The 18,828-nt window shown below is 33.5% G+C and overlaps 2 protein-coding genes across 6 annotated transcripts; one reads left to right on the plus strand and one right to left on the minus strand.

The window, feature by feature from the left end:
- Positions 1–1,461: 1,461 nt before the first annotated feature.
- Positions 1,462–8,687, plus strand: LOC130814210 (E3 ubiquitin-protein ligase SP1). 4 transcript variants are annotated; one of them, XM_057680285.1, is made up of 12 exons: positions 1,462–1,680; positions 1,758–1,863; positions 1,956–2,008; positions 3,045–3,169; positions 3,471–3,566; positions 3,673–3,810; positions 3,884–3,949; positions 5,127–5,239; positions 5,308–5,418; positions 7,400–7,437; positions 7,516–7,624; positions 8,161–8,687. In XM_057680285.1, the coding sequence occupies exons 2-12, from the start codon at positions 1,790–1,792 to the stop codon at positions 8,261–8,263; spliced, it is 1,026 nt and encodes a 341-aa protein (XP_057536268.1). In that variant the 5' UTR covers positions 1,462–1,680; positions 1,758–1,789; the 3' UTR covers positions 8,264–8,687. The 4 variants fall into 4 exon arrangements, with proteins under 4 accessions (XP_057536268.1, XP_057536267.1, XP_057536270.1 ...); XM_057680284.1 differs by having other exon boundaries at positions 1,462–1,863; XM_057680287.1 differs by having other exon boundaries at positions 1,462–1,863; positions 7,516–7,613.
- A 661-nt stretch (positions 8,688–9,348) lies between these two features.
- On the minus strand, positions 9,349–18,187 carry LOC130814209 (uncharacterized). 2 transcript variants are annotated; one of them, XM_057680282.1, is made up of 12 exons: positions 17,932–18,187; positions 17,736–17,851; positions 16,899–16,928; positions 16,672–16,805; positions 16,394–16,573; positions 16,240–16,303; positions 16,035–16,142; positions 14,794–14,947; positions 13,420–13,509; positions 13,204–13,259; positions 11,411–11,468; positions 9,349–10,121 (listed from the first exon to the last, which is right to left on the minus strand). In XM_057680282.1, exons 1-12 carry the CDS (start codon positions 18,011–18,013, stop codon positions 9,847–9,849), a joined length of 1,347 nt encoding a protein of 448 aa, XP_057536265.1. In that variant the 5' UTR covers positions 18,014–18,187; the 3' UTR covers positions 9,349–9,846. The 2 variants fall into 2 exon arrangements, 1 of the variants encoding a protein (XP_057536265.1); XR_009042330.1 differs by having other exon boundaries at positions 9,985–10,121; positions 11,294–11,468; positions 17,932–18,175.
- Positions 18,188–18,828: the final 641 nt, after the last annotated feature.

The raw sequence follows: 18,828 nt of genomic DNA on the forward strand, positions 1-18,828 counted from the left end.
TAATTCATAAGATCGGAGGGAGTAATATATTCTAAACTTTTGACTGTATAATTATTAATTGTATTACCTAATATATCATGAAATTTGTAATCAATTACTAAATTACGCGTTAAAATAACATCGAAAACGTTCGTTAACAAGAACAATAACATATTTGAAAGAGTAAACTATGAAACAAAATTGAAGATTGAAATAATAGAATATATTTTGACATGCAATTTGGTAATAAATTCTAAATTTTATGCTATATTAGGTAGAATAATAACAAATGTTTGTTTAATTTAATTTTTAAAGTCAAATATATATGCAAGTATACTATTTGAATTGAATATATTCTTATGAAGAAATGTTTTGGCGACATTTATTAGCAAGATCCTTGTGGATTTACTCTCTTAGATATTATTATCAATTTTAGTATTTACTTTTTTAATTCATCATATGAATATAAAGCTGTATTTAATTTGAAAAAGAATTATGATAAACTTTTCTACCCTAAATTTGATATGCTTGTATCATTATTTTTCTAGGTGAGATCATCCTTCATGTTTACTTGATTGTATGACCATGTTTGCTTGACTGCCTCTTAGAACTGTTGAGACATGCTTCATATTATTTTTAAGTCACGTAAATCAAGTAGATTTGATATAATAGTAAGCAAACTCAAAACGTAAAAACAATTCAAATATCATATATAAAATCCAACCATTAAACCTCTCAAAATCTTTTTTCCTTATCTTAAAATTAACTTTTTCCATTTCATCAATATATTTCTTCTTTCGTAATAAAAAAATATTTTTTAAATAATTAATCTTTTATTTTATTTTATAATTAAAAGTTAATTAACTAAAACCCTATCTCGTAGATGAACTCAATATTTGAAGTAATACTGACTCAGTTTCATTAGTATGTCATATTCTTTATCTTTATATGTCTTGCTATGTCATATTCTTTATCTTCATATGTCTTGCTAATATTTTAATATTTTAATTTTAGATAATATTTTTAGCATTTAAACACTTTTTAAATTCTATTCGCACAATTTTAATGACTACGATTTCCTCAACACAATAATTTCATATATATATATATATATATATATATATATATATATATATATATATATATATATATATATATAAAAAGGGTAATGATATTTATAGTCCTTAGAGCTCTACATAAAAATTAACAAATTCTCTTTATCATCAATAATTTTAAATTTTCAAAAGAATCTAATATAGAAATTGGAAAACAATTAATAATTTATATAATAATTTTAACTTCTCAAAAAAAATAAATAGTAAAATAATAAAAAATAATTAAATACTTATATTTCAAAAAAAATAATATTAAATTATATAAATTAAATATAAGATTTTTTCTTATATAAGACTGTATATATCATTTTTCAAATATAAATACTACATTTTCCAAATATAAATACTAGATTAGACCGGAAATTATGAGGTTATCCATAAGAATACCATAATCCATATTCTTGTGAGAACAAGAACAATAGTTGTTTGCAGTCTCTTTACTTTCTCTAACACCTTACTTCATTTCTCTTCAAACTTCCCAAAATCGTTTTCCCCTGTTTCCACTCTTTGTATCAGATTCTTCCTCCTCCAAATTCGTCTATTTGTTGCATCGGTTTTTCATTATTTTTCCTACTATTATCTGCAGGTTTCTGCTGAGAATTTTTTGTTTTAATTGCGGATTTTCAGTGTTTTTTGAGTTTTGATTACAATGCTAATTATTAGGGTTCTTGCAAACTGAAACCATTTCATGAATTATGCTTCCGTGGGGTGGTATTAGCTGTTGTTTGAGTGCAGCTGCACTTTACCTTCTCGGAAGAAGCAGTGGGAGGTCAGTTCAGCGATTATTAAATGAAAATTAGGGCTTCGATTTTTATGTGTCAATTGAATTTTTCTAATTTTGTTTACTTTTGATGATTCCAGGGATGCGCATTCTTTAAAATCTGTAGGTAGAGTTGATCAGTTGAAAGATTTGGGTAAGATTATTTTTTTTCTTCAGTTGTGTTTAGCTGTAATTTTAGTCTCAAATTGTATTTGTTGTGCAACAGTGAAACCAATAACCCAAAACAATATAGAAAACAATAAAGATTCAATGCAAAAAATAAGAAAAACACCCGAAGAATTCATGTGGTCACAATCTATGTCCACGGGCACGAGATCAAAAGTTTCACTATAAAACTGCAAGGCTACAAAGATGAATCAAGAAAATCTCTCTAAAACGACTCACTTTTTCTCTCTTGTGTTTCTATGAAACTCTAACCCTAATTAAGAGTCGTTTATATAGTAAACCCCTTTGGAAGAGAAATTAGGGTAACAAAAACACTAAAAACCGGCCTAGAAAGAAGAAAATACTTATAATTCTTGACGCGCAAAATAGCCGAGTTGGCTTCCTCCCAAGACCAAGGAACGCCGACTCGACGTTACGTTCTGGAAAAGCTACGCCATGATCAGCACTAAAAGCCAAGTCGGCGTTTTTCTTAATCACTGGAAAAGCCGACTCAGCGTTTGCTTCTGGATACAAGCCTCCTATCCAGCATCTACTGCCGAGTCGTCTTCTTTTGCATGCCTACCAACACCAACTCGGCGGCTATTGGAACACCACACGTTCCCCAATTCTTTGATTCATCTATCCTCCATGTTTAAGCCTCGTTCTTTTCACCCAATCTTTAACAATATTTTTCTTTGTTTTTGTAATAGGTGTTTAGGCTACAGTTCGGATATCTTTTGAATTTCTAAATGTTGTGATTTCTTCCGAAACTACAAAATTTCAATGTTTTTGTGATAGGTATTTAGTCTCAAAAGTTCTGTTTACAAATTTAAATTCCTAATAATTAGATGATGTGGGGAATTCGGTAATTTGTATTTTGTAGATTGATGAATGTTACTCTGCATTGGTGCTTCTTGGCCACAAAGTGCAAGAGCTTTCTTTTTTCCTTGAATATCTGATTCTAAATTTTTCGTCACTGACTAAGTTGCATTTTTTGGTTCTCTTTTGTTTTTCTGATTGTGTAGCCGTATTGTTAGATACAGCAAGCAAAGTTATACCTTTTGTCATTTGTGTTTCTGGACGAGTTGGCTCTGAGACACCAATTAAATGTGAATACAGTGGTTTACGAGGTGTCATTGTGGAAGAAACGGTATGAAATCATCCTGGTTGTATCAATGTGAAATTTTCTCCTTTTTAATGAATTATTAGCTCTTATTTAAATTTTGTAGAATAATAGTGAGCTCTTTTGCAGTAGATGCCTAATGCTTTATTAACTATATGCTTCTCTTCTGCATTCAATGTCCCCTTCTAACCTATATTAATTTGGTGAAACATCAAAATTTGTAGGAATGCATATTTGTGCATGAAGTTATGGACTATCGACAATTATCGATTACTGATACTTACCTATGGATTGACTTATTGTTTTTGTTATGTTGTGTTTGTCTCAGGCTGAGCAACACTTCTTAAAACACAACGATGCTGGTTCGTGGATACAGGATTCTGCTTTAATGCTGTGCATGAGTAAGGAGGTTCCGTGGTACCTGGTATTTCATTCATGCTTGTGCATTTGTATTTGAAGGCAATTTTCTGTATTCGTGGTTCTTAACCGGGAAAATTGTTATGGTCCCTTCCATCTCCTCTTCCCTCAAGGATGATGGTACAGGTCGTGTATATGTCGTGGGTGCACGAGGTGCTACTGGCCTGGAACTAACTGTTGGGAGTGAGATTTTTGAAGAGTCAGGGCGGTCCCTTGTGCGTGGGACTTTGGATTACCTCCAAGGTCTCAAGGTGCATTTCTTTCTCTTACATTTAATGCAACTTCTGTACTCTTGCAGTTGCTGACGACTAAAATACATTTCAGATGCTTGGAGTGAAGCGTACAGAACGTGTTCTTCCTACTGGAACACCCTTGACTGTTGTAGGTGAGGTATGCTAGTTACTTCGACACTCCTCATTCCAAGTGCTGTGTGTTGGATTCTCCAACACAACATGGCACTAACTACATCTACAACACTCTAAAATAGCTCGACAAACTTAGTTTTTAGTTGTATTATTGTGCGTCTCTTCAGATGTCCTGTTTCTCTCGTTTGCATGAAAATGGAAAAGCTTGTCGTTTTTTCAATAACTGTTATGGTTATATTCTACTCTTCTTTTTTGATACAACACTTTTGATTTGTGATTAGTTCTATAATTATATTACGTACTTAAAATCAATTATTTGGACAACACCATTTCCCTATCTTAGCTTCTATTGGATAAAATTTTGTTTCTTAATGTTTTCGAAACATTAGATTAACATTCAGCCGGTCTCCTGAGAGATTGTCTCTTTGAGAGACGTCTCTCAGGCCCAGCCCATTAAACTCTAATGTCTACTTATGTATCCTTAATGCCTACTTACATTATCCTTATACTTAATGTCCACCGAAAAAGTACTTAAAATGCGTCCTTATAATATTTTTAACGCCCGAGAAACGTAGCCTACTAGCCTACTTACCATATACTTAATGCCTACTTACAATATACTTAATGCCCTTCCAGCAAGTACTTAAGTATTTACAATATTCTAAATACCTACTTACAACATTCTTAATGCCTACCGAAAAACTTACTCTATATTTTTCTTTTTGGGCCAGCCCAATTAAAGATGGTCTCTCTAAGAGACCGTCTCTCTCAAGACTTTGTGATTAACATTTTTGATTTCTCATTTTAAATCGAATTTCGTTGTGTAACATTGTGTTCAATGCGACATGTGATCTGAATAATATATTAGGTATGAGGCAATATGTTGATGAGTATCTTCTAAACTCCAACTTACCCGTCTTGTGACATTGATGTGAATTGTGGTTTATTATAGGGCGCCTTGGTTTTCTTATTTTTGTTGGAATGAAAGCTGCATAAACCTACTCAGTCATGCTGTTTTAGACATGTTTGATTTAACATCCTATGTATGAAACTGCCAGGATGTACTGCTCATATGAAATTAACCCAGACTTTTCATGTTGATGGTGTTTCCTAGGATCTGTTTTCTTATTTTTATTTCACTAACCCTGTCTTCCTCTACATATTGAGCTTCATCTTATGCTTGTTACCCGATCTATCGACAGGCGATTAAAGATGACGTGGGGACAGTTCGCATTCAGCGTCCTCACAAGGGGCCTTTTTATATCTCTCCAAAAACAATCGATCAATTAATAACAAATCTTGGGAAGTGGGCTAGGTACTGACTTCCTTACATTTTAACCCTATATTATGCACCTTGTCCTTGTATAACTGGTTATGTATCAGGTGGTATAAATATGCTTCTCTGGGCTTCACTGTCTTTGGCATCTATCTGATTGCAAAACATGCTGTTGAACACATTCTTGAAAGAAAGCATCGCTGGGAAATCCAAAAACGGTATGACTAATTGTGGCTATTAGATTTTTGTTCATGATAAATTTATTCCATAGTCTTACCTGATTTGCCAATTTGGTGTGCTGCTTGCAGTCTCTGAGACAAGGGACCTGATAATCTATACATGCGAAATGTAAAGTGATACGATAGTCTAACCAATCTAGGTAGCAAGATGTGTTGCTATACCTTTTATCTAATCAATGAATTTGTGAATAAGGAAACATTTATTCAGCATAAAATTGGTTGTACATGTTCATGCACAATATTACTTTTGTTTTTATTTGAGTGAATTATTTGGTAAAAAAAAAAACCTAAGTAGTTTTTGAAGCAATATTAAGGTTAAACGTAAAAAACTGACATTTCAACTTATCAGTATCACTGGCAAGCTTTTTTTTGTCACATCTTTTATGCTTTTAATTGAGACCATGATTATAATCATATTCTTTTAATGTAGGGAAAGAAAGCCACAACGTGAGAAGGTATTATTTAAAGGTCTATAATATGTTTGATGTGAGTGAGGGATAATTATAGATGTGTTTTTGTTTGAATGGAGTTTAAATGTACTTTAATTATATAAGTTGTGTAAGATGTTAAGAGGATATTTATCTATTACATTTGGTGAGGTGTGAGATTGAGAAATAGTGAATTGAAAACAAATTATATTTCTTATACAAAAATATCATTGTCCCAATGCCATTAGATTACTTCTATCTAGATAGGGTTTTTGGGATTGTAAAGTACACAACCAAACCCTTGTAATAACAAAGAGGTTGTTTTCAATCAATTCTTGATAGTAAACATTTGCCATTTTAAATAAATAAGATATGCACATGATTTATTGAGCTATTATATTTGTTACAAAAGAAGAAAAATTTGATAAGCTACTGATATATTCAAGAAAGGGTTGATGTGATGGAAATAGAAATTGAAAACTTTACTTGAATTAAAATGAATTTCTTATTGGTCATTTATTTGTTACTAAAAAAATTCAAGCTTCAAGTTAATTTATATTTCAGAGATTCACTTGGTACCTCTGAACTACAATTTAGATAGCATTAGGTTTAAGGATTTCATTGTCGGGAAACATACAGGAAGAAACATTGGTGCAGGAATGCAATGGCCAAAAGGATCATGTGTTTAGGCTACTAGAGTTTTGAATTTCATTCATCATTTGTGCTTGTGTTATTTGGACTCTGATCCATGTGTGTCTGATTTGGATATGTATTGAAGCATTGTACTCAGCAAAAATGTGAAAAAATGTTATGATACTGGTTATAAATGAAGTGTCAAGAGTCATGCAAATGTAGGTGTGTCGATTATCCTACACTAGTACTTGAGTCGGAATAGTCCACATAACATACTGGTTAGGAAATGCTGGATAAAATCAGAATCCTCTAGAAGGTAATATTTCATAATATAACTACTAGTTGCGAATTGCCAATATTGCAAATAAGGCCATAAGCATATAAATGTTGTGGTGAATGGGGATAGATCATCTGTAAAATATTTGTAATGGGTTTACACTCTTGAGAAGAACAAGTTTCCCTAATAGCTTGTAACTGTCATTTTACTTAATATGAGGTCCACGATTAATACAGCGTTCTTCTACTTAAGTCATTTTTTTTGTATTTTCTGATTCATTCACTCAAACTGCTAACTCGATCTATCAAAAGGGTTAATAAAAAGTAAAGGTAAGTAAAGGAGGTTGAGCTAGTTAGGTGCTGAGATAAGGAAGAGTAAGTGATGGGGGGAACAATCTTCCTAGTAATGGAGGAATAGTTACCCAACAACCCCTAGGATTACTTTTACTCCTCAAGTGAGGGTAATAATTCTCCATTTTGTCCCTTTGTCTCACCACAATCACTTCACCTCTTTTACAACCAACTAATTTGTTTAGCTTTTTACATTATTCCCATCCCATTATCCCACTATACCATGATGCAATTTTTCGGCTATCGGTTGACTTATGTCTCCTATTGTGTAGGGTTCGTGATGCAGCAGCAAAAAGATCAGGGCTGGATGGTGATGCTAGCTTCTCTTAAAGTTGCATTTCTTTGTAAATGTGTTTTTTCCATTGCTGAAAGATTTCTGTCATTGTAGGTTCAGATGGGGTGGATGAAAATGGATTAGAGACTGCTAAAAGAGATTGTTTGATGCCAGACCTCTGTGTCATATGCCTGGAGCGAGAGTATAATGCTGTATTTGTCTCGTAAACTCATATTCCCTTCCTATTAGTTTTCTAAATAAATTTTTAGTAGTTGATAAAAGCTTACTTGATTTAATAAAAAAACATGGATGAAATGACAGATCTGAGGATCCATTGAGCCACAAGTTTGAGTATTCACTGGGTTAAATTGCTGATTTAATACATGAAGATGTTATGTTTCTAGCAGTTGCTAATTGTAAACATTTTCTGTACTAATTTAAACTCAGAATGGCAACACCACGCTTCAGAATGCAAGACCATTCTCTTGCTGTAGTGATAGATTTTGATGAGCTGCCACGATAATTGACTTAGTATGTTTAGCGGATGGCTTGCTTTTCTCTTTTTTGAAAAATCGACTAGCCACTGCTGTGTGAGGTTGAGACCGATTCCTACAAAACAATGTTGGTTATTATCGATCATATTTCGTACTTGAACATAACTGAAATAATATACGATTTTCAGTTGGGTGGAAATCAAAAGCCTCGATTGATTTCACTCTTTATACTCGCTGATGCACCTTTTTAAAAAATGGATTTCAGGTGTGGTCATATGTGCTGTTGCACAACCTGTTCGTCTCAATTGTCGAACTGTCCACTCTGTCGTCGACGCATTGAGCAGGTTGTGCGGACATTTCGCCACTGAAGCTGGATTTCATTTCTTAGCCATCAGATCGTTGAGTCGCAGCAATTTGGTACTGGGTATGAGACTACGAATTAAGTATAGAATTTGTCGGAATAAACAATTGGGCATTATTGTTTTACTCCTACTTACCAACTTTGTAAAGTACATAAAATTATAGTAGAGCTGGACCATTTGAAAACACTGCTATTAAGGGAAATACATTTTGTCAGCATGATTTCCTGATGTTATGTAACAGTATCATGACTATCATGGCAATGCTTCTTTGTCAACCCCCACAAAAAAAATGTGCGGGGTTTTCATTTGCAGGGTTATGACCTAAATATCACAAATTTTTAAATGAGATGGTCTCATGTTAAGACCATCTTTATGTTAAAGTTACGTATGATTTATAAGTGATTGATTAGAGATTATGAGTTTTGTTTCATGATGAAAGGGTCTCATATGGTCAATTGGCCATAGGCTCGATTCCCGATCCCAACGTTATTGGTCAATCTTGAACTCCTTTTTTTAAAAAAATTGGTATATAAATTATTTTCAACTAAAATGTATTGATTTATTACATATTTTTTATGTAGAGGTATTTAAAACAAATTTGATGATCCGATATTCATTTGATTTTGTAACCGAACCAATATGATCGGACTTAAAAATGGATTTACAATTATAAAAAAGTTAGTTTTTACAAGACCCGATTTGAAACCGATGCGCAACACTCGACTTAAAATCCATCCGATGACCCGAATGAAACACCTTTACTTTTCTGGGTCAGTTTTTATGAATTTAGTTATATTTTGCTTTTTTGCTTTTTAATTTTTAATCTATTATTATAAAAACTAATTTTATAGTATAACACAAATTATTATATCAGACATGAGACATCTCATATGAAATGCGTTTTATATAATACTAAGAGAATATGAACTTTTTAAGATTGTCTTATTAACAAATAGTCTCTTATAATTAAAGTTGATGCCTGATAATATAAAATAAAAGAACACAAATTCTAGTGAGAAACAATCTCTTTAAGAAATCATCTTTAATCAGATCGGCCCATTATATATTATTTAAAAAATTATAAGTAGGCATTAAAAATAATGTAAATAGACATTTAAAATATTAAATGTATACATTAAAAATACAATAAGTAAGCATTAAAAATAATATAAATAGACATTAAAAATACAATAAATATGCATTAATCTTTAATAGACTGGACTTGAAATGTCTCTCAAAGAGACGGTCTCTCAAGAGACCACCTGATAAAATACTTATTGTTTGACATGTCAAATCAAACTTGATCGGATTTTCTAAAATATTCATTCTCAAATGTTACATTGGTACATTTAAATAAGAAAAAGAAAAAAAATACAAATACTGCTAATTAATCAGCAATATTCAAAAAGTATCCTAGTTAAAAAGTTCCCTGCATCTCCTTTCATTGTTCAAGAAAATAGGGCTTGCCCATTCAGAATGAATTACTGCATACTCTGTTGTCCGCACACTGGAGTTGAGACTAGAGAGCAGAAGAGAAATATGGGACCAGACCTCGTTTTGGATATGTATACCTTTCCACGGTTCATTCATCATTCATCGATATCAACCTCGCCCTTTACCTTCTTCGATTTCTTAGATTTATGTTTCTTTACTTCACTTTTTCCTTTAGACGCCTTTTTCCTCTTAACTGGTGTTATATCGTCATCATTTTCAAGCTGCGCCTCATGGTCATTTTCAATCGTCTTACTTCTTCGTTTAGAACCCTTTTTCCTCCTAACTGGGGCATCATCCTTGTTTTCATGTGGTTCCTCATGACTAACTAGGATATCATCTTCATGTGATTCTCGCGTGTTTATTACTGGTTCTGTTCAAAAGAATAGGTCTTTCCACATTAAACTATCAGCTAGAAGAACACAAAAATAGGAAAACTCGTTTAGACATTTAAGACAACTTTGAATGAAATTAAAAATTTTCATGGCAAAAGAATGCACCATAATGCAACGGCTTACAACTTACAAGCAAAGATAAGACGAAAATTTCTACCAAACCCACATTGTCGCACCATCACTGAAGGATAAAAGGGAAGCAATGCACAGGGCAATGCACCAGTGGGGGACTAAAGAGTTCAGCCCCATCTCAAACTCCTCAGCTCCATTAGGTGGTGAACACAAGAAGTTAAGGGTTTACATGACAAATAAGATGTTTTTGACCATATTTGACGTGTAAGTAAGAAACAAGAATGAGAATTTCGGGATTTTGCATGTTTGGTGAAACTTTGTCGAATGACAACAAGTAGAGGGAATGGTAACAATATCGGTTACTATTGCAAGATACTCCCTGTGACACATGAGTTAAATACATTTTTCCTATTCGGTTGTCCTTTTGAGTTTGCTGCATTTCATATATTGATAGTGGCCCTTACATTCTCTTCTAATCTTATCCACAATCTCACTATTTCTCTTCATCTTATCCACACATTCTTTCATCTACTTGTCTATTTATCGTGTTCTCCCACTAATATCCATTTCTTAATAAAGTAGTAAAACTAGAATATAGCTAAATGAAAAATATAGAGGGAGGATTTGGTTATCTCATCACACTGAAGTAAATGAGATTTGTAATTAATAAGTAGAAATTTTAAAAAGGGCATGTCAACAGAGCATCCCAGGTTTATCCTACTTCCACTAGCATAAACGTAGTGTAATTCACGTTCCCATTTGCATTGCCAATCTAAAGCCTCATTGCACCATCAAAGATACGGCTGGTTGAATGTTCTACTAAATATTAGACTCATAGGTGATGCCGTGATGCATCATCATTAACAAGCAGATATTGAAGAAAAGGAATAGCACAATTAGAGACGTCATTTGGAAGGAGAGAAAATAGAGGTTATGCGTCGATTTGAGAAGAGTGGCTACATCTCCATGTTAGAGGTTTTTTTGCATTTATGTTGAAATTAATGCAAAACTTGTCCACCATAAAAATTTATCAGGGTAGAAATAGAAGTCATGGCACTAACAGAAGAGTCATGCCTACCTTTTTCATCGCCTTGGATGTTAAGAGCTCGCACGTTGAGTTCAAAAGAAAATTCAACAATAAGATTCATATAGAGAAGCCTTAAAAGGAAGACATTGTAGAGATTGAGTAACTAACCTTCATCAGAAAATTTTGAATCAAATAGCACATTTGTCAAATGTTGCTTTAGAAACACCTGCACCGACATAAGAAAATATTGAACTATGATTTAGACATGAGGCACAGTCGAAATCAGCAATGGCTGAAAGTAATGTCGTCAAAAGTAATTCAATTAACTAGAAAAGGAAATTAGTGGCAAGACGTGTCCTTTCTCCAATTCACAAAATTATGGATCAAACATCGGTTACGTAAAACTTAAAGACAGAATGAGGAAATATAGATGAATAATTTATAGCCAATCAATCCTAGTTACTAACTGAACAACAATAGTCATATTGAATTCAGCGAGAAGGAGGGACACAAACTCATAATACAAATGGATTGATGTCACTATAGAAGATGATGCTCTGAAGCATCCGAAGTCGTGCGAATCACAAAGTTTCTCTCTCATCCTCTCTATGGTTCGTATCCAGGGAGAACGGAATTAGAATCTTGAGTTGAGGCAAGTTTTAAAATGTTCTGTATGGAAGATACTCAAACAAACACTGGAATGGATTTAACTCTAGTCCAATCACCAATCATAACAACTAGTTACCAAATAATGTGTACATTAATAAAATTAAAGGGGCATACAATATGTTGACCCTTGTAGGTTTTGATGATGGTTACACTTAATATAAACAACTGTATTTTAGAGATTGTGTGCAGGTCAATATCCGGTATTGATAAGGATCGTTGATAGTACCTAAGACTTGGTCTATGGACTTTGTACGTGTCTAAAATGTCCAAGGAAGTTAGATAGGAAGATCGGTGTAGGATGCCAAATGAAGACAGGAGGTCTACTGTTCCTAAATTAATAGTCTGACCTCTAACGATACTTGTTGATGAGTGGAGACAGTGCCCTGTTCCCAAGATTCGAGTCCGGAAGTATCAGCGTTGGCGGAAAAATTCTGAAGAAAGCATTTTCTGGTTTTTCTTAGTTGATGTATGGGCGAGATTAATTTTTTGCATAATTAAATTAATGAGTTAGTTGACAAAGAAATTTTAATTATTACTACTTTTAATAATCGCCACAATTTCTAAAGAGGTGGAGAAAACTTCTCCTAATTTTTCTCCACGTTAATAGACTTGAACTATTGGGTTTTAATTAAGAAAAAACAACCTTGCCTTATCTCGAAAATAAAACCGTAGCTTTATTACTTGCAATACAAATTCCACTTATTCTTCCTCAATTTTAGGATTAAGGATGAAGTGGGTAGTTATTTTCTCTACTAAGCTATATCACCTTTCTATATAAAAGGAAGTAATTTTTAACCAGTTATTGTGGGCGTGTAGAAAAAATGCCAATTAACTTAAAAATATTTCTTGTGCAACTCATTAATTTTATTGTTAGGGTTATGGGCTATGTAAAATGGTTTTTGAGAGAATTGTTGTAATTAGACTTAGGGAAGTCTAGGAGAGAAGATAGCTTCGTGTGAAACAAGAGAAAGAGAAAGAGATGTTGGCATAGTTTTGTTTGTTTGTTTTATGTAATTGTAACGAATTACCTAAAACATAGTAGAGAATTGAAATTCCGGGAGATCGTGGTTTTTCCTTCTATTTAGGCCTAGAAGGTTTCCATGTAAAAATTGTGTTGTCTCTTTCTAAGTTTGTGCATTAAGTTTAAGTTTCTAATTCTGCAAAAACAGGACAAAAACAGGACAACAATTCATCCCCCTCTTGTTATCTCTAACCCTTTCTACACAATATATGTCACTCCTTTGAACGACAAGCTCCCTTAGCTATAATATAATTCGAAACATAGAACATACCGCAGAAAGCAGCTGTCTAGAATTTGTATCCCAAAACCGCAAGTAACTGTCCAATCCTACATCAAAAAGGGAAACAGGAGATATATGTGATACCATGAAATTCAACCTACTATCTTATTCAAGGATGGATGGAGAACATGAAATGCAACTACGAAGAGGGATGCAACACTAAGTGATAACATTAAATGAAAACTGAGGCAGAAATATAGCAGTTACCACATGATGCTATCACAGAATGCTCTGGATGCCGGACTATGGATCTAATACTACCAGAACACTTTCCCAAAAAGCATCCCAATAACTTCCCTGCACAATTCATAACAAAAGAGAATAAATTTAGACCTATTTCAAATATTTCGAAGTATATTTCAAAATTTAAAAGTTCAATTCACATATGACCATCACTTTCAATCCCACATATCCCCGACTAAAACATTGTAATAAGTTCACTTCAGCTCTCATAAGTTAGAAGGAACACACCCTTACTACCCACACAGGCCTCCTATACATCGTATCTTTCCTCTAGGACTTTGTTTCTTCATCAGATCAAAATACTGAGATAAGACCACTATATTTAAACATGGATCAATAAGTTCAAATAAGGGTTAGAAATATTTACTAAACAATTAAGATAGAAAATAACATGTTAGAAGAAAATATGTTCTCACATTTGGAGGCCTAAAGGCTAGGACTGGACCATTCTGAGAGCAATTTAACATTTGTCCAGTGTATGCTATAAATGAAATCTGGTAGGATAAAAGATCGACTGTAAGCCTGCCTGTGATGGAGAACATCAAACTCATAGTTGGGTGAGAGGCTTGTTTCTTTAACTATCAATTACTTCATGTGACGTGTTCTTTTTTAGAGGGAACTGAGATCTAGGTCGGGAAGGAATTCAAAAGATGCCTCCATATTACATCTTTTTTCTTAGAAAGGTAGCCTGCCTTATCCAAGTAAGATTGCTTATTAATAGAGTAAAAAGGAAAAGGAAAAGAAAAGTAGAAGAAATGGAGTTGCAAAAAAGTCCTATTCGGAAATCTCATAAATTATCAGTCATAGCTACACACACAATTTCCATACTGATATTCTCCATCCCTTTTGATACAGTTTCCACCCAAAAAACCTTGGATACACATTGAAGTTCTTTTTCATTGAACAAACTAATTTCGTTCTCCAGTTAACACAAAAAGGTTTAGCAAGTCTTATAATCTCCTGGTCATAACAAGAGAAGGTTCCAATGTGCAAATTGTTTGTCAACAATAAAACAGTACATATTAGATTATACAGGGTTCTTTAAAAGAAAACCAGAACAAATATGATAAAATGGACATATTTCAAGTTAAACAATTAACATTACGATATCCGCAAAATGAGTCAAACACCATGAGTTGCCACTCCGCGACATTGCGATCGTTACCGCAATAGCAACGATATTTGCGATTTTTTCTATGCTTTCAGCTGTGATTTAAATCAAAATTCAAATGCTATCCTGTTTACAAAAACTACATTATCTACTCACACGTAAAAATTTTGATTTCGTGTTTTAAGCTAAGTTAATACAAACATATTTCAAGACCATCAATTCACTACCTGTACGAATGTCTAAAGAAGCCAGATCACCAGAACCATTGCCTAAATATATTGTATGTCCATCAATATCTTCAGCAACAGCTTTGATACATGACTCTCTGAAGTCAACAGATAATACAGGCCTTCTCTGAGCTGATAGATCATAGAGCCGAACCTATCATAACAAAGGCAAGTATAAGCTGACAATCAAAAATAAACATTCACATTATAACCCAAGTGAGCCAAATTTCCATGTTACTTTTCCAAGACCCTCATCCTTAGAAAAATCAATATACATTTCTCTAAGATATCTAATGCACCAAGAGCATTAACAAGAGTTTTAAATTACCAAAGAAAAAATTTCTAGTGAAGAAAAGCCGCTCTTGTCCGACTAGAGTAGGAAAAACATAACATTATCAACCACTACAACCAAAGATATAAAACATCATCTAGATTTGTGAGTTCCCTAACACGGACAAGAGAATTGGTAGGTTAGTTTTTGCAAAATCCCCCACAAGAACAAGATAATTCATGGCTTAAAAAGAATATTTACATCACCAATATCAATAGATATAAAAGAGTGTATTCACCCATGAAAAAATTAAGTGTGCAAGCCCTAGAGTTTATACCACTTTCGGTAAAGAGAAAGTCTAGCCACAATTGCACAAGTAAATATGGATTCAACACATGGGCAAAGTCAGAAAGAGGCAAAGAAACACACTATCAATTTTAGAAGATGAGATTGAAACAAATAGTCTACGACTCTAGCCTCAAAGTATGCTTAAATACATATCCAAATGGGCGTTAAAGAGTCTACATATAGTCAATCATGCTTTTCTTGGCAGAGTACAAGCTGAGATGAACCGCGAGAGTTCAGTAATTCACAAAAGAAAAAATTGTTTCCATCTTGTAAAATGAAATTTAATGCTTTAACCTTGTGATTGACTGAAGCCACATGTAAAATACAAAAGCTACAGCAGAGGTCAGAAACCAAATGAAATTGTATCATTAGCTTGACAAAAACAACTCCCAACAAACTAGTTAACAAATGATGGACTTAACTCCATTCAATTACATAAAAGGACGGCAATTTAGTATCAAGTGAGAGAATATCTCAAGTACCACTATTTGGTGTAAAGTAAACAAGTGATACAGTAATCGTATAAGTGCTAGGAGCTTAATTATATTATACCAACTATGATTTTGAAAACTAACATTTTTCTCCAAAATGAGAAAAAGAATGTTCGCCAATTGACTATTACCTGATGGTTATTAGTACCAGCCACAACTTTACGATGATCATCCTTGCTTAGGAAGGTCAGCGATGTAAACCATGTCGGTGTAAAGATTCCAAGGCTATTCTTTGGGGGCTACAAAAGCAATACGATGATACTTAAGAGTTTTTGTGCACTGGAGGAATGCAGTTTAGACTGGATATGATTAAACAAATATTCCTTAAAAGCTTACAGATTTTGCGCTCCAAATCTTGCAAGTCTTCTCCAGATCCCACATACTAACTTCAACACCTTTCCTTAAATAATTAATAAAAATGTAGCACATTAACAAACAGAACCAGAAGGTGATGAAACAGATAAACAGAACTAATTTAAACAAAACTCACCCTCCAAATACAGAATAGCCTTCATCAAAATTTACTTTAGAACAGCAAATCTCCCCGGAACCACACACATTCCATGTTTCTGGAGCAGCAAAAAAAATGGGACCTTCATGTGTACCAAAATTTTCAACTCTCCTCATACTTGCTTTCCCTTTAGTTGTACAGGTAAGCAACGTGCAGGACCTAGTTGCCCATGAGACAGAAAGGAAACTAACTTTTAAGCCAAAGTGTTCACGTTCATAATTATTAATGTCACACATGAATCAAGTAACATGACATGCCTCGAAGGAGATTCCACCCGGTTTTTCTTAAACAAATGCAATCCTACAATTGGGTCATCTACAGGAGATGCGCCACAACCGTCATCAGGAATCGAAAAGCAATCTTCTCCGGTAATAGGACTCAAAACTTCAATCTACATTATAATATTGAGTGTTCAACCATTAATCAGGAGAATATGCATTGAGATAAATAAATATTAGCACTAACATGATGAGTAGTAACTTACATCACCATTTTTTCTGGCTACAGCTAGCAGCTGCAACAATGAATAACAGTGAGATAATTTCTCAATAGAATAGACACAATGCACTACTTAAATGATGGGTAATGATAACAAAATTTAAGTTATTTTCATGAGATATACTATGTCATTCTCATGGTGATATAGCTCTCATCCTCAAACATTTGTTTTTTTTCACAATTTCTTATTAGTGTCTAATAACATCTTCCTAATTTGTAATGAATGGCTTTTATTTCATGAAAAGAATTGATTAAGGTAAGAGAGGCGTAATGTTGTTTGTAGTCAAATAGTTTCCCTAGCAAAAATTTTTATTATTTAGAATATGTTCGGCATAAGTTAGCTATGCGGGTACCTATTAGCTTTTTAAGTCGTGGGTAGGTGTAGTTGTTAAATTTTTGTTGTCTAATTAAGTGTATAAATTAATATTATTCATTAAAAGTAGCGCTTATAGTATCTATCAAAACATAATTTATTGATAAACATGTAAATAAAATCTTCAATCGGCTACTCTTAATTTTGAAACACTACAAGTTGCAACATTCACAAAACTAAATACACAAACCCTAAGTGCTACTTCAACTGCCACTATTCCAAGCTGTGACTTTTTAAGCAGTTCTTTAAACTCCTTGAACCAGTAGCAACTACTCAAACCCTAAACCGAACACGCCCTTACTAGTCACTACCAACAACAAAACAAGCGATAATGATACACACAATAATAGACTAATACTAATAACTTTGCATACGAAAACAAGAACCAAAATCATTAATCACAAAGTTAATATCAAATATGAAAACGTAATGGGTAAACAAAAAACATACTGGGTTAGAATTGGAGTCATCCATAGAAGAGGCAAGAACAGCTTTAGAAGAATCGGGTAGACCCCATCTGTCCACAACCTTAGGGAGGCCATCTTGCTTAGCCCTAGCTTCAATAACTGAAAAACATAGGAATAAGATAATTGTACTTTTAACTAAAAATTGTTAAAATTTAGGAGAACAAATGTATGAAGATTACCTTTAATAAGGCCAAGTGCGTCAAAGGTGATGGCTCTTAGAGGTGGGCAGCCTGGGCACTCAATCGTTGTTGTTCGCGGCATCGCCGGTGATTTCAGTCGGAATGCCGAGTAGTGAATAGCAGTGGCTGAACAGAGCTTGGTTATGCAACGCTAATGGTGGCTTTAACCTTTCTCCTTTAGGTTTTTCTCCGCTACATTTGGGTTTTAGGTTTTCTACCAATAAATAACCAAGCTCTGTACACAAATGAATTTCCTGAAGTACCCCCCCTACAAATATAAATTTCCTCATTATTGTACACAAATGCTATGGCCTTTTTTTTTTAAAAAAGAAAACTTACCTAAAATAATACAATATTTTCATGATTTTTCTCTCACCTATTAATTAACTATGAATAATTTTAATTTTAGGGATTATTTTTCTTAGAGTAAACCCGGTAATTGAATGATTTGTTATAAATTTCCTCATTATTGTACACCAGATAACTTTTTTCTTTTCAAAATTATCCTCAATAATCTAATTTATTATTCATTCTTTGTTAATTATCCAGATAACTTATTGTTCATTCTTTGTATAGGCCTTTAAGTTATCTTGCACATGTAATCACGTCTCTTTATCTTCCTCGTGCTGGGGGACTCCTTTGGCCGCGCTCTCTTTTATGGGTATGAGTTGTCGTCGTCTTTTCCTCCCCAGACCCTGGCCTTAGTTTTTCTATGAGCGGGATATACTGGATAGGATGATGATGATAATGATGATTCTTTGTTAATAATTTCACTTTTTGAAAAATTATAAATAATCTAACCTTTGCATAACTTTTGTTGCAAATGGACCTTTGTTGCAAAGAACTAGTTATACGAATAAAAAATTTCACCAATCCCGGATCTTTCTCCGGCCTTTA

The sequence above is a fragment of the Amaranthus tricolor genome, chromosome 5, assembly GCF_026212465.1.
Source record: "Amaranthus tricolor cultivar Red isolate AtriRed21 chromosome 5, ASM2621246v1, whole genome shotgun sequence".
Taxonomy (NCBI): Eukaryota; Viridiplantae; Streptophyta; class Magnoliopsida; order Caryophyllales; family Amaranthaceae; genus Amaranthus; species Amaranthus tricolor.

Excerpts from the sequence above, each read along its gene's own strand:
- LOC130814210 (XM_057680284.1), top strand. The coding sequence starts at position 1,790 with ATGCTTCCGTGGGGTGGTATTAGCTGTTGTTTGAGTGCAGCTGCACTT. Across the intron at positions 3,170-3,470 it reads GTGTCATTGTGGAAGAAACG|GCTGAGCAACACTTCTTAAA; the intron begins GTATGAAATCAT and ends TGTTTGTCTCAG. Across the intron at positions 7,625-8,160 it reads TATAATGCTGTATTTGTCTC|GTGTGGTCATATGTGCTGTT; the intron begins GTAAACTCATAT and ends AATGGATTTCAG.
- LOC130814209 (XM_057680282.1), bottom strand. The coding sequence starts at position 18,013 with ATGCCGCGAACAACAACGATTGAGTGCCCAGGCTGCCCACCTCTAAGA. Across the intron at positions 16,574-16,671 it reads CGGGTGGAATCTCCTTCGAG|GTCCTGCACGTTGCTTACCT; the intron begins GCATGTCATGTT and ends ATGGGCAACTAG. Across the intron at positions 10,122-11,410 it reads TTCAAAATTTTCTGATGAAG|AACCAGTAATAAACACGCGA; the intron begins GTTAGTTACTCA and ends TCTTTTGAACAG.